This window comes from Castanea sativa, chromosome 2, assembly GCF_040712315.1.
Source record: "Castanea sativa cultivar Marrone di Chiusa Pesio chromosome 2, ASM4071231v1".
Classification (NCBI taxonomy): domain Eukaryota; kingdom Viridiplantae; phylum Streptophyta; class Magnoliopsida; order Fagales; family Fagaceae; genus Castanea; species Castanea sativa.
In genome coordinates, this window is record NC_134014.1 from 11,298,753 (window position 1) to 11,312,845 (window position 14,093).

The 14,093-nt window shown below is 35.3% G+C and overlaps 2 protein-coding genes across 3 annotated transcripts; one reads left to right on the top strand and one right to left on the bottom strand.

Moving 5' to 3' along the window:
• The first annotated feature begins 819 nt into the window (after nucleotides 1-819).
• On the top strand, nucleotides 820-4,303 carry LOC142623794 (uncharacterized). 2 transcript variants are annotated; one of them, XM_075797251.1, is made up of 9 exons: nucleotides 820-1,125; nucleotides 1,225-1,355; nucleotides 2,110-2,187; nucleotides 2,311-2,355; nucleotides 2,453-2,497; nucleotides 2,642-2,693; nucleotides 3,313-3,409; nucleotides 3,850-4,020; nucleotides 4,053-4,303. In XM_075797251.1, exons 1-8 carry the CDS (start codon nucleotides 834-836, stop codon nucleotides 4,013-4,015), a joined length of 906 nt encoding a protein of 301 aa, XP_075653366.1. In that variant the 5' UTR covers nucleotides 820-833; the 3' UTR covers nucleotides 4,016-4,020; nucleotides 4,053-4,303. The 2 variants fall into 2 exon arrangements, with proteins under 2 accessions (XP_075653366.1, XP_075653365.1); XM_075797250.1 differs by having other exon boundaries at nucleotides 3,850-4,303.
• Nucleotides 4,304-6,900: 2,597 nt separating this feature from the next.
• LOC142625607 (uncharacterized) lies at nucleotides 6,901-13,434 on the bottom strand. The gene is made up of 7 exons (XM_075799261.1): nucleotides 12,946-13,434; nucleotides 11,544-11,741; nucleotides 10,616-10,888; nucleotides 9,564-9,666; nucleotides 8,401-8,519; nucleotides 8,107-8,283; nucleotides 6,901-7,719 (listed from the first exon to the last, which is right to left on the bottom strand). Exons 1-7 carry the CDS (start codon nucleotides 13,255-13,257, stop codon nucleotides 6,970-6,972), a joined length of 1,932 nt encoding a protein of 643 aa, XP_075655376.1. The 5' UTR covers nucleotides 13,258-13,434; the 3' UTR covers nucleotides 6,901-6,969.
• Nucleotides 13,435-14,093: the final 659 nt, after the last annotated feature.

Here is a 14,093-nt window from a genome sequence, read left to right on the forward strand (position 1 = left end):
GCTTGTATGTATTATGTACGTACAAGTAGCCAATTGAGGGAAAACAAAAATAAAAATAAAAAACACTTCATTTCAAAGCAAAATGAGAGGATTGTAATTTTTTGCTAAATAATAGCTTTTCTCAAACTATATAACTAAAAAGTCTCTTTAGCAAGTCATTTAGTTAATATAGTTTTTTTTTAAAACTCGATTTTACCAAAATCTAGTTCAAGTAAAATTCAATTTCACCAAAGTCAAGTTCTATACAGGTAACTATTGTCATGGCATGACCAATGTGGAACTAAGAACTCAAATTTTATGTTGTCACATAAGTAGTTACTGCATAGAACTTGATTTTGGCGAAATCAAGTCTTAGTTTAAACTTAATTTTGGTAAAATCAAGTTTTAAAAGAGACTATATAATTAAATAACTTGGAAACTATAATTTTTAGTGATATATAATTTGCAAAAACCAATCTTTTAGCAAAATAGGTGTGATTTGCAATTCCATTCCCATTTCGTTGGGTTGACCCAAACGAATTGTCTTCGACTCATACGGAAAATTCTTAGGTGCTCTTGGAGCATGGTGAAATGATGCTCCCCCTCTCACATTCATGGTGGGGTCCACCATGAATTTAATGAGTGGATTCCACCATAAATGTAAGAAAAAAGAGTATCATTCTCCGTACTCTGGAGTACCTAAGAATTCCTCGACTCATACTAATGTGTGTGTTGTTCTAATAACAACATGACCAAAACACCCCTAATAATTACTTAAAATCCCTAAAATACCCCTCAAAATCTCTATCACCCACCCATTACCTCTTTCTTCTTCTTTTTTTTCTCAAATTCTCATGTCCACTTCTCTTTCTCTCTCGTTCACTCCCCCACTCGCCACCACCCGCGCGTGGTTCCACCGCCCAACTCTCATTCTGACTCTCACTCGCCTCACTCCTCTACCTCACTCTCCTCTCCGAATCGATCTCCGGCGACGATCTCGATCTCCGATCTCCATGTCCTCCGATCACCGCCCTCAAGCTCTTTTATCGAAACCGAGTGAAGAACTCGCCGACGAGTCCGATTTCGAAAACGTCACCTCTTCCGACGGCCTCGTCTCCATCTGTGGCTTCGGTTCCCTCCTCTCCGGTACGATCGATCAAACTGCGTTTTCAATCACGATCTTCACCATCACGCTTTGTTTTTTTGAACTTTGATCGTACGGTCAATATTTCTTTGGCAAACCAGAGAGAAGCGCGAGGAGTACGTTTCCTGATCTGATCAACTTCAGAGTTGCGAAACTCAACGGTTTTCGGCGAGTGTTCGCTCACGTGGCTCCGATTTTCTTTGAGCGTGGAATAGCCAAGCTAGAAACCAAGGTTCTATTCAATCTTTATTTTAATCTCTTAATTTTATATTTTTCCATATTCTGTTTGTTTGCCGGGAAAATGCAGGAGGAAATTTTTTTTTTTGAAGTTATACACTAAGGAAAATGATCAATTTAATTAATCTTATACTTTGCCTGTACTATAGTCTGTTTGGTTTCCGGGAAAGCTTAGGAAATAGATGAGAAATTTGGAAGTGGAAAAAGCTTTTGGCCGTTAGCTTCCTAGAAAATATGAAAATGTGAGCTTACAAATAAAATTTATTTATTATTAATTTTACTTTAGTTAACTTTGCATCAGTGGCTAGTGTCATATATTTTGTTCATAGTCGGTCCCAAGTCCATTCAAAGGAGGGTTACATAAATTGCTTAGCCCGTCACGGTTGAATGCCGAATGATTAGCTAACAACTGGTTTTAGCAGGTGGGGTCAGTTACTTGCTAGAGTCGAGTTCATTAGAAAGATTCCCTTCGTTATCAAAACAAAAGGTTGTAAAATTTAGTCACTTTTTATGAATGGATCTTATACATATACAATTTGGGGTGTATACCTATGAATGACCCCAATAAGTATATAGCTGATTGACTCTATAGTTTTGCAACTAAGGTTTTATTGTTGTTGCTTTTACTTAGTTATGAATAATAATCTTGGATTAAAAGCTAATGACCTCATTAAATGTCTTAGTTTTGAATAATAATCTTGGATTAAAAGTTAATGACCTCATTAAATGTTGGTTGTGAAATTTTTCAGGAGATTTCTAGCTTGAGTGTAGAGCCTTGTGAAGGCGAAATGCTTATTGTTTCAGTTTTCGAGATTAAAAAGTCAGAGGTATAATGTATGATTTTAGTGCCTATATTTGAATCGAATATTGAATTGTGAAAATGAGTGAACTAAATTTAATAGCACATAAATTTTTGTGAAGCTTAACTCAATATGTTACTTTGTAATCAGATTCCAGCTTTTATGAAGAGGGAGCTTGAATTTCGGTTTCTAGGTGTAAGTTGCTAGATTGCTTACTCTACCTATCATTGTGTTTATTTTGATTGATTATTTTCACTAGTATTAATTATAGATTTGTTTTTTTCGCTTATAGGTTCTGCCTGAAACACTTGATGGGAAGGCATTTGATAATCTGGCGGTGTGTGGAAAATCGACCATTTAGTATGCAATTGCATTGTTTAATTTTTTATTAGGGTCTTGCTCCTTTATTTTTTGGGATATGATAGAAGTTACATATAAAGTCATCCAGAGGATAACTGCTAATTCAGTTATCAATATGCAGGTGCTTTGTGCTCGTTATAGTGATGAGGAATTTTTTCAAATTCGATGCAAAGGTAATCTATTAGAGGGTATTATTGATTTTAGAATGTTAGAATAACTTCTGGACATCAATATTTAGTTCCAAATGTCACTTCCTAGCATTTATATGGCTTATCGGGGTTCGCCATAATGCCCCTAGCCAGTAATTTTCCTTTTCAGGTTAAACGATGCATAACTGCATATAGAAAATCTAAGCAACAAGTTACTATAATGCTTTTTCCTTTTCTCTTTTTATTTCTTGTCTTGCTGTTTTTATTAACTCTACCTTTGACACAACAAGAACAAAGCCTTGGTGAGATTTTTTGTCATACGTGTGTGTTGCCATCTCTTACGTTTATTTATTCTCTCAATATTGAAAAGCTGGAAAGAGTTTTCTGATTGCAAATATTTAGTTTTCCATGGAGCTGTAGGTTTCAAATATAATATTCCATGAAAAATTGCCAGTTTTTGTTACAGTTTTTTCCTTTCATAATTACTAATCAACAAGCAGTAATGCCATGTACACTCACTAGGTTCCATAATGCATACTTTGGATCAATTGATAATTTTTCTCTTTTCATACATTTCTGCTTTATTTACCGTTATGTAAAGGGGGTATGTATGATACCATATATGCCAGCTATTTTCCTGTAGGAAGCAAGGAGATCTATTATCAGCACTATGGACGATACAACATCAATAAGATTTGGCGGGATGACATCTTACCTTGCCGTGTTTATCTTCGGCACTGGTAAGTATTGGACATATATAAGCTATGCATTCTTAAAATTTTGCTATCAAGGAATATTAGATGACAGACCAAGTTGTGTTTCTTAAATAAACTAGTGACCTCTTATCTGGTAGGCACATCTGCACTGATCTGTACATATGTCCCTTGCATATGAACAGAGACATGACACAGTAATATATCTGTCGTAACCTGTATTTTGTATCTTTATTGCCTTGGAAAGTTGTCCATGGTTTGATTGGATGTCCATGATTATATATGGCACATGCACAGGAAGCTTAATGCCTTAATGCAGCACGAAATTCTGCTTAATATCCACCTGTTTTGACTGTTCACTGGCATCATAAGATGATTTCCAGTTCCTGAACAGATATGCATTTCTTTTAACCTGTTTGTTTTGCCAACTTCTGTACATAAACTGAAGGTGATGAAATATTCTGTAGTGTGTTAGCAGCAAAGAATCTCAGTGAGGCAGCCTACAACAACTTTCTGGATCACACTTTCCTTGCAGACCGAAAAACAACCATTCGTGAATACTTGGCCACAGGAGGTTCGGGCATCATGGAAGAGGAGCCTCCAGAATCCCTCAAGACCCGTTATGGTGGTTGACTGATTATATATATATATATATATATATATATATATATATATATATATATATGACAGACCATGTACCTGCAATAAAGTTTCCTCAAGAAAAAGGGAAGGCACCAGAGACAACACATTCTTCAACCTTATTTTTTCTGTTGGCCAAGGTGGTCAGAACAGCTGTAGGGAAGATAGATTATAAGATCTTGTTATGGAACAGTAATTTATATTCCAAGAAGCAAACAGGATGGATACCTATATCCATTGTTGGTATTGAAATTAAGCAATTTTATGCCCTTTTCAGATTTGTTTTACTCTTCTCAAAATGATTTTTATGCGGTATTACCTGTCTTATATACAACCATGACACCGTTATTCTTAGATCATTTTGGGGCTTGAGGAAGATTGAAGCGCCAAGTCCAAAATGAATTTATTTATTACTACTGTGGGAAACAGTTGTTCACTTCACCGTGATAGCCCAAACATGCTTTTGTGATGGCTGAAAGGAAACAGGTTATGGCAAAGCTAAGCTTTGAAATACCATGCTGACCTCCAGCATGCAACCTCGAAATTATGCTTGCCTACGCATAATAGTGATTTGGCATTTCATTTGAGAAAGTTAAAGACAAAACTTACGTGGTGGATCCAAGTGAAAGTAGTTGTCCATAACTCACAGTCAGTCATTGGAGCAGGTAAGGGCAGAAATTGTCTTGTACAAGTAGAACCCATTTCATTTTATGCGTCTAATGCGGGGCTAAGGAAAAAAAAAATGTATTTTGTGTCTTACCCAATCGCTAGTGAAGTAGCAAGTCTGATATTTTCCTCAACTCTTCCAGGATTTAGCTCGTAAAGAATATAAAGACCCATCCTTTGTGCTTTCTAATTATCCCATCTCATTCACAACAAGTTCTCGTCTGATAGCTAATGTTCTGAATGTTTCCAAAGTTCGTCTTTACAAATGATCTGAACAAGGAAGATATTAAGACCACAAAGCCAACAATATATTCATATAGAAAAGTCATTAGATATAGTTTGTATCTAACAGTATGAGCCACTTTCAATATAAATTTGAAGAGTCCACGTAGAGTAGAAGTGGTTAAGCATAACATAAAGGGGTACTGAAGTCCCACATCGCCAAAGTTAAGAAGCACAAGGATCAGACTTTTCTATAAGTAAACAAGAGAAACATAAATAAAACCGACTCGTCCTGTCAGGGGTGAAAGGCGACTCGTCTATGATCGTATAGAGACGACGGGTCGTGCCAACACCTAGCATAACGAACACACACCTCTTTTGAGGCGAGCGAGTTCCACCCTACTTAGGTGGGCTTGCCCGTCAATTTTTGGAAGCCCTAGCCCTTGTGGCTGGGCTCACAAACCCATTTCAATTACTCAAATTTACAAGAAATTTACAACATCTTATTTAAATATTTACGGACAAATTTGTCATTCCCCTAATTAGAATTTGTGAAATCGATTAATTATTCGATACTCTACTATAAAAGGGCATTTAGAAAATCTCTTTGAGCTGAGTAAGATATTCAAAAGAATTATCATTCTAATAATTAAAACTCAACTAATAAATCCCCATTATTTATTATAATCATCTATCAGAATTCTTGTTTTAATAATTAAATTTCTAACAATTTTTGAAGTTTCAAGAAATTTAAACTATTGTTATGGTTAAGCTTAGGGATCAAAACTTTGGATTTGAAATGGACTTGCTTCTTGTAAATTTACAACATCTGGGGAGGGTCCTTATAAAGTGTTCAAATCAATTTTACATAATGGACTTGCACCACTTTATATTACATCAGGTAATGGACAAATTACTAGTTTTACTAAAACTTGCATAAAAAGACAATTTTGATCATTTCCATGGAGTGGGATTATGAATTTTCTCAACCATCAGAAATCAAAAAAATGTTATCAGAAAAATTATTAAGCAAATTGAATTGGAACGTGTTTCAAAAGATCAGCATCAATTTAAAGGCCTGGATCAAGTTAAGTTTGCCGATTATAATAAGAAGCAATGACTAGAAGCAACTGTACAGTAGTCTAAAGATAAAGAAGATTGCTCAAAAAAAAAAAAAAAAAAAGATGAAGAAGAGAAAGCCTCCAAAGTGACTCTTCCCTTCCACATTATTTTCAAAATTTTTAGGACTCATTTAAAGGTTACCAATTCAGCTAAATTATTGACGTATCAGAATATTTCTCATACAGCATATGAAGTATCAGTTTTTAAGATAAGGCACATGGAACTTGGATGTATCTTCAAGAATCTAAATTATTTGGTTGGTCACATGGAGCATTAGGAATTATTTAAGTTTCACTATTTTAAGCTTTCCATTGTTTCTTTGGCGGTAACAGAAATTATTGAAGATTTGTAATTTTTAAGAAACTTTATTGTTTATCTTTTACTGTAATTTGAATTATTATATATATATATACACACATACATACACTATTGATTTGAACACTTAATAAGGACCCTCCCCAGATGTATCAGTCATTACTAATTCCAGCTCTAAGTGTTCAGTAATCTCTAAAAGATCTCAATCACCCTTGCACTTAAAATTCATCCTCCTTTCTAATCTTTTAGAATTTCCTATCATTTTTAGTCCATTTTATTATTTAATTTCAATTATATCATTAATTTATATATTTGATTTTTTTTAATTGAACTGTACCTCTAAAGTTTTAGGGGGAAAAAAAGACTTCAGATCAGAGTTTTCAATCATCAATCCTGTTTGTGTAAATCGTAAGTATTTAACATCATCATAGCAAATGCACCAAACAGTATTTTGGTAAAAGATCCAACGGAGAGAAAGGAACAGCATACTCTGTTTAATTAACTTCATTTCATCCAACACAGTACGACCACCCGATCAAACAAGAACAATATCATCCAGAAGAAATCAATAGTATATTAATAAAAGGGATATGTACAATATATATTCTTTTAGTTTATTCATTTCACATTTCACAATCACAAGGTTCTTCATTTTCTAGTTCCTTGATTAACATTTCCATCATCTTCTTATACATAGGCATATAATGATCATTTATCATTGTTTTTGAAAGCCGGAGTTTACTATAAAGTTCTCTAGGTGTCTCAAATATACCAACACGTTCTTCCATGTGCCTGTCATGATCTCCATTAGGAGTATCGGATGAAGGTACAGAAACAATATGCATAATTCTGCCAGGGGGATAGAAGTGGTGGCTCTCTGATACTTCTGATGATGATATTGGCTTACTGCTTTCCACAGCATCAGCTAGCATACTCTCCTCTTCAATGATTTCTTTAGCTGCAGCTGCTTCTGCCTCCTGGGCTCTGATGTTTGTTTCATTATTTTGCCGTTGGAGTTCTTTCTCAAGTTCATACCATAACTCACCTTCAGTGAATTCTTCCACAGTGGACACAGTAATGACATTATCATCTGGAAGGAGTGGCTCTTCTTCATCTGTATCATCATGTCCTGATCCAGTGCTAGAAGAATTAGATTCCACTTTAATCACAATAGGGTTTCTTGTTATCACTTCGGTTGCAACAGATTCAGAATTTCTTTCAGATTCTAGAGCTACTTCAGGAAAATTCTCGACCTTAGAATCCAATAGGGGGCCCACATGACGGCGACGTGCACCCATGCAAGACCACGACGACAGAGATGAGCGTGTTCTGACAACAGCTTCAGCAACATTCTTTGCACGCTTCATCACAACCTAAAATTTACCAAGCAAAACTGCATCATCATACAATTACATAGGAGCAGGGGATGAAAGCTTTGAATTTGTACCCAGGCTCTCCCCATGAGGGAGATTCGGATATGCCACTGGGCTACAAAGCCCTAAGCAAAAGAAAAGATACAAGGTTTTATTACAGCATATATAAGCAGATGACTCTATCAGTACTCGTGCACTCAACCTAGTGTCAAAACCTTTTTTGTCATGAAGATTGACAGGATAATTTTTCATTACCTAATAGATTTAAAAAATCATTACTTGTGAGAATTTCACTGTTGATACCTAGCTTAAATCTAGGTCTTCAGAAGGGGATGCAGGAGCAAACAATACTAGAAGAGATTAACCAACAACAGAGATAAATTTTACCTGAGTGCTGCTGGAAACTGGCCGCAGAAGTGCACCTGCACCAGCAACCCTGGCTTTGGCACTAGCTATAGATGGTAGATGAGACCCCAGAGCAGTTGCAGAGCGATAAACAACATTTATGACCCTTGTACGCTCAATCTGATCCCGCAAATCATTTAACCATGATGATGCTGTCACCTGAAAATAACAATTTAAGGATTCCCAAAGTTTGTAATGGACAACAGATTTGAAAATTAGGAATTTCAACTACGAATTTTCTATACATCCACTTCAGTCAGAAGAAAGGTACAGCACCTCAGAGCGAAGGTCATCAATAGAAGCTGTTGAAAATGTTGGCACCAGGTCAGAACCATTTATGACAGTAGTAATGAAGTGTTTGCCTGATTCTGCTAATTCCAATGTCATACAGGCAGCTGCAGAATGACAATTATAAAACAAGCACTTAAGAAATCACATTTTACTAATTTATCCCTTCCCCCAAAAAAAAAAACACAAACACACATTGTATTAAATCAAAGGCATAAATTTCTGTTGACTAACAATTGCTGATAAGCACACTCCCTAAAATTGTAGTACAAAGATAAAAGCACCTTAAGCCATGGGAAAAGAGGGGGGAGGGGAGCACCATTACAAATTCAAAAGACAATTTCTTTCTACACTCCATTGTCTATATCTTTTCCTCCATTGTACTAATATGTTGATGCAATGATTCTGACAACTTCAATGGATTTTGATCACTAATGTCCTCTAGTTTTTTGTGTTTTCATTGGTAAAATGCACAAACACCTTTTGGGTTTTGAACCTGTGACAAAGATGCCTTTTGAGCTACAGCTCATTTGCATAATCAAGGTCCTCCACATGACAATCTTTTGCAGTTAGGGGAGCAAATGAAGCTATTCATCATGTGAGCTTGAGAAAATATCTTGATAAAGAAAAGGAAATTGATATATGATAAATAAAGGAGATTTTCATATTACCACCACGCCATGCAAGTAAACTTTATCCGGTGTCCTTAGTTATGTCATCTCTTGTATTCCTAATGTTATAGAGCATCTTCTTCACCCTTAAGTGTTCACTTGATAATTAGATAAATTAGCCATCATATCTATTAGAGCCTTTTCTGTTTCTCTATAGAAATAATTCACAAATTCCACTGCCATATGAAACCTAACTGATAGAAGGAACATACAATGGAAACAAAAGCTGCAAACTAGGGGATACAGTCATTTTTAATTTGGAAGTCCACATCATTCTGACTTCACTGAAGAAAATCAAGATGCCACAAATTGAGGAAAAAAGGCAGGTGCACACATCGATAATCCTTTGTCCCACCTTCTTAATCTTCTATAGGTAAATCTAGTTATAAAAGTTTATGAGGACTTCGCAAAGCAACTAAAAACAAAGCTATCAGTAGAAATAGAAAGCAAACATAAGCAATAGGCTTGATCAGTACATACCTGGGGCAAATGTGACACAAGTCGTCGAGGATAATTCTTTTTGTTCTCGTAGAATATATGTCAACAGCGCAGCAGTACCACCACCAAGTGAATGCCCAACAATCTGAAAATGACAAAATGAAAAACTAAGGCAAAATAAATTTATATATATGAAAACATATATTGCATGAACTAATTCAGTACAGTACTTTATATTTCAAAATTGACTGGATGATGACATGACATGGTAGAGAGTATCAAAGAATTAGAGATTTATATCTTAGGGAAAGGATCCTCTCCCATTTAAATCCTCCAATTTTTTTCCAATTTTAATCTAAATGCAAGACACATAGCATTTAAAAAAACCAATGGTCTTAAAAACCCATGTAAACTACTCAAAATCAAATACGTACCACGTGTCTCACATCTAGCTAAAAATTGGAAGGAATTGGAGGATATAAATGGAGTGGATCTTATCCCTATATGTTACAAAGAAGATCCTAGCAAAGCAAAGTACCTGCAGATATCATATTTCACTAAAAGAAAATCCTCTTCCAGTTGTGGTAAAATTTACATCAAGGGCCATATTGAAATCAATTAAGTTATATGAAAGGCTATGCTAATAACTGACCAAAATGTTTTTTTTTTATAAGTTGCAAGATTAAATAAGAACTATAAAAAGATGCTTGGTAACACGAGATTCCTTGATAGGTTGAACTAGAACAGATAATATTGAGTGTAGTATTCACAGAAATACAAGCAGAAACATAAAAAATAAAAATAAATAAATAATTTAATAGGAAAACATCAAGAAAATTAATTTATGCTTTTTATCCTTTTATTATCCATCCAAAAAGAAAAGGTTAAGATCTACCACAGGATGCCATTTTATTTTCTTTTATTTTTTGATAAGTAAGAAAAAACAGTATAAATAAAGCTTCTTTATGCAAAGGAGCACAAAGAAGTCAAAAAGTATGCCATTTTAATTTGTTTGACAGAAAAAAAAGTTATCAGCAGAATTAACGCAATTAAATAGTGATTTATAATATCAAATTAGAACTAATAGCCCGTACCTTAACTTTGTAGTCAGGATATTTATCAAGAGCTTTGAGCAGGAAAGGAGTGCTAAGCTTTGCAATCCAACGAGCAGCAGCAACCATTCCACAATGAGCATATCCTAAAACTAAATTGCTTATTCCACCATCATGTAAAACCGAGTGGTGAAAAGGGACCACCGCTCCAGTTGCTGCTGTTAGTGTATCTTTAATGCTATGAGTACCACGAATCAATAGAAGGAAACATTTTGAGTCTTTATCTCGTATAATTGTGAAAGCAGGCTTCAAAAGCTGCAATCATTGTTCTGGTAATTAAAACAATACTCAATTATGATTTTAATTTAAACACAAAACACATAGCAAACTAGCAATACATGCTTGATCCCATATATCATGATTAGTATGAAGACAAAAGGTTCAACAACCACCAAAGGAGAAAGCCAAAACCTAAAAGTTGAAATTTGTCAAGTAGCCCACATCAGAAGTCTCATAAGTTTACAGGAAAAGTACGCAAAATTTTAAAAGGCTATTTTTCTCAAGTTTTAAACTCCTTTCTGTTATTTAGCTCAAGGGTTTCTTGTTATAGTCTACTATTTTTTATCTCCACAGATATGCCTCATAAATGTGGAGCCTGGCATCAACTTATGGCATCCACTCAGTCCTGTGGGTAATTGTTTCCCATGTGAAGAGCGCTCTGACACAGTAGCATTCATATGGGAAATAACTAGTCTCAGATGCACAAGTGCTATGGATGATGGAATGGAGAGAATTCCAAGAAACAATTGAACTAAAACCCAAATAAGAGACTAAACCAGATCGCTGCATGCAATACGGCTCTCATGCAGAACAAAGATGACCACTCCGTATGCATGTACGTGCAACATGATCTACATTGTGTAAGTTTTGAGTTGAAATAAAATAACGCATACTCTTTACTGTAACATACCGCTGCCTTGGGCTTCTGAAATAGGACATCTTCATGAGAGTAGCCGGCAGACTCTAAAAACACCGGAAAAGGCTTCTTTGAGAAGTACATACAAAGGGTCAACAACCTCAGAAATTTATTCAACTCCGCAACAATTTCTGGACCTTTAAGTTGAATACAATTACTACCAGCATATACACTTGCGACTTGTAAGTTACCCTGCAAGCACATCACACTTGGTAACATTTCAATTAACAACACATACAACAATTCACCACCAAACCACAACTTCCAAAATGCAATTAATGGTTAGCTGTGGAGATTTACTTCCAATAGGTTAGAGTACTGATTTTCGAATTACTTTTCAAAGATATGAATTACAAAATAGTAATGTTATTTTATTAAGTTGAGTTTCTTTTCTTTTTTTTAATATTTTCTATTATTAATAATTTTCTAATCAACCCCACTAGAGGAAATTTCTAGACACCAGACAGCTCATTTCTCAGACTAAAGTCATTGCCTGAATGAGTCTTGCATTCTAAGTTGTTAAACCTTCCCACCCTGATATAAACCATTTAAAAATAAAATAAGAAAGAGAAAGAAGAAGAAAAAATCGACTATAGCTCCTGGGCAACAGACCAATATCATAATAACTAATCTACTGAATGACCTACTGCCTCTCAGTTTCAAATGCACAAACAACACCAATCTACCATTGTGAAAGCTAACAGGCAATGCTGCACAAACAACACCAATCTACTATTGATACAAAAATTTAACCCCAAAAATGTCTGGTTTTCCAATTGCATCTGTCCCAATCCACCCTCCTTTTTTTTTTTCTTTTTTAATTCAATAGTGATGCGGGGGGAGGGATTTGAACTCTAGATGTCTCTGTTTGAAACACCAAGAAGTGTCAATTAAGCTCCAAGAATCTCAGCTCATCCCAATCCATCCTCCTCAAACTCATGGAACTTTACAAAGTATAATAAAAGGCAAGAAAATCAGCAACCAACTTGATCTGCCAGTTGCGAATAGCTCAAATAAAGTAATAAATCCTAGCTCAGAACTTTCCTCTACTCTAAACAATTAACTAATTCTTACTGTTGGAAATACAACTTTCTCATTCAACAAATTTTAAATAATAAACAAATAAAATAACTAAATCACACAGCATTACTAATATATATATATATATCTTATAAAGTTCACGAGCACTGTGACACTTTTTAGTGCTAGAGAAACTAAAAAAATTGCAAGAAAGTCAAAAATTAACAATTACAATACGAAAAAATAAGCTCAATTAAATGGAAGAGACTCATAAAGAAACAAAATTTAGCTAGCAGACAGTTCTAACCAAGCAAAATGTACAAAATTACGATAAAAACCACTGCAATGAAAACAGAAAAAAACCCTAAGAACACACCTGCCTCCGCAAGTAATAGTTAATGCCAAACGCCAAATCGCCGATCGGCCACTTGCCTAAGGTCTCCGAGTACGTGAACCGGAGCGTCTCCGACAACGTCGTGATCGACTCGAAGAGCGTCGCCGGAGCCTGAGCTGGCCTCCGAGCGATTCTCTTTCTACTCGATCTCGACAAATCTCCGCCGCTGCTCCTCCTATCACCCCCGTCTTCGTCGTCTACCTTCGGCGCCGACGACGACGCCAGCCTCCGGCTCAGCACGTAATAGAGAAGCACCGCAGCTCCGGCGGCGGTCGCCATTGTCCCCGCCGCCATGGGAACTCAACGGCGGAGATCGGAAAAGAGAGGGAAAAACCTCAAGCCAAAAGCATCAAATTACTCAGAAAATAAAAATTTCTGAGTTATGAAAAAGTGAAAAAGAGAAATCTTGAGGAAGAATTTAGGGTTTCAAAAGAGTCTTGAGAGAGATTTGGTTGGGGGTTGAGCGACTCTGATTTGTTGCAGAGAGATGATGTGGAAACTTGTAAGAAGTCAGGAGGTGAAATTACCTAAAATGTCCTTTGGTTTCAAAAAATTGACGGGGATATTGCGTGATGACCAAGGAAATAGAGAGGGTAGTTTCGTCAATTTTGGGAGACGCACACGTCGGGTTGGGTTGGGTTGGGTTGGGTTGGATTGGAGGTGGTAATAGAGGAGAGAGAGAGGTCACTGTCGTCACGGAAGAATAAGGTATGAATTGAAAGAGTGCGCACGTTAAGGATCTACTATGACTATTGTAGTTGATGTGACATTATTTCTTTTCTTTTCTTTTTTTCTCTTTAAGTGACGGTGAAAATTGAAAAAAATGTATTTTCAATTCATAACTATTAAATTTTTAAAAAAGAAATTGTAATAAGTTTAAATTTTATTGTATTTATAAAAAGAATACATGAAAGAGTTTTTAAGAAGTCTCAAAATTAAAAAATTAAAAAAGAGTATTGGTTTAAGAGATATTCTCAAAAAAAATTTTACCATAAAATATATAATTAATATTTTTTATATCTTTTTATATTTCTCATTAAAATTGTATAACTTATTCATTAAATTTATTAAATTTGGGCACCTACTAACTATACTCAAAAATAATATTTTTAAAAAGTCTTGTAGTTTAA

What these genes read in the sequence shown, in the direction of transcription:
- LOC142623794 (XM_075797250.1), top strand. Translation starts at nt 834, where the DNA reads ATGTCCACTTCTCTTTCTCTCTCGTTCACTCCCCCACTCGCCACCACC. An exon ending in AGGCATTTGATAATCTGGCG is followed by an intron (nt 2,498 to 2,641) that starts GTGTGTGGAAAA and finishes ATCAATATGCAG; the next exon opens with GTGCTTTGTGCTCGTTATAG. An exon ending in TTTTCAAATTCGATGCAAAG is followed by an intron (nt 2,694 to 3,312) that starts GTAATCTATTAG and finishes ATTTTCCTGTAG; the next exon opens with GAAGCAAGGAGATCTATTAT.
- LOC142625607 (XM_075799261.1), bottom strand. Translation starts at nt 13,257, where the DNA reads ATGGCGGCGGGGACAATGGCGACCGCCGCCGGAGCTGCGGTGCTTCTC. An exon ending in ACTATTACTTGCGGAGGCAG is followed by an intron (nt 11,742 to 12,945) that starts GTGTGTTCTTAG and finishes ATGTGCTTGCAG; the next exon opens with GGTAACTTACAAGTCGCAAG. An exon ending in ATCCTGACTACAAAGTTAAG is followed by an intron (nt 9,667 to 10,615) that starts GTACGGGCTATT and finishes TGTCATTTTCAG; the next exon opens with ATTGTTGGGCATTCACTTGG.